The sequence below is a fragment of the Bison bison genome, unplaced genomic scaffold (genome assembly GCF_000754665.1).
Source record: "Bison bison bison isolate TAMUID 2011002044 unplaced genomic scaffold, Bison_UMD1.0 scf7180017864089, whole genome shotgun sequence".
NCBI lineage: Eukaryota > Metazoa > Chordata > Mammalia > Artiodactyla > Bovidae > Bison > Bison bison.
The window spans coordinates 201,669-202,031 of NW_011494661.1; the positions used below are offsets into that span (position 1 = coordinate 201,669).

Below are 363 nucleotides of genomic sequence, written 5' to 3' on the forward strand. Positions count from 1 at the left end.
GGACCGGGGTGGGGATTCCTGTCTGGGGCCCCTGGGGCTCCTTTAAGGGCTCCTGGGTAAATTTAAAGGGGCCGCACGCTATTTCCTCCTGCCAGCTCGCGGGGGGCTGGGGGGAGCGTCGGGAGGCTAAGAGCCCGACCGAGGCTCCGTATCCGGGGCCCGCCGCGGACGTTAGGAGCATGGACCTCGCGGTCCTCGCGGGCCCGCGCTGCCGCCTCCGAGGCTCCGGTCCCGGCTCCTAGAGGGTCACCGAGGTGGCCAGGGGCGCAGCGTCCGTTGCGACGCGCTTCCACCCAGGCTCAGCTCGCAGCCACTTCCCCCTCGGGGCATCTCAGCGCCCGGCTTCCCGCACCCGCTCTGGCA

The 363-nt window shown here is 71.6% G+C and overlaps 1 protein-coding gene across 1 annotated transcript in view; it reads right to left on the reverse strand.

The window, feature by feature from the left end:
* The window catches only part of LOC104987242 (chromosome unknown open reading frame, human C11orf95), a gene marked incomplete at its 3' end in the record, with an annotated part of 8,700 nt that overhangs the window by 5,575 nt on the left and 2,762 nt on the right, over positions 1-363 (reverse strand). Inside the window, 1 exon segment of the mRNA XM_010838084.1 lies at positions 78-238. Coding sequence (XP_010836386.1) covers positions 78-238 — 161 coding nt within the window.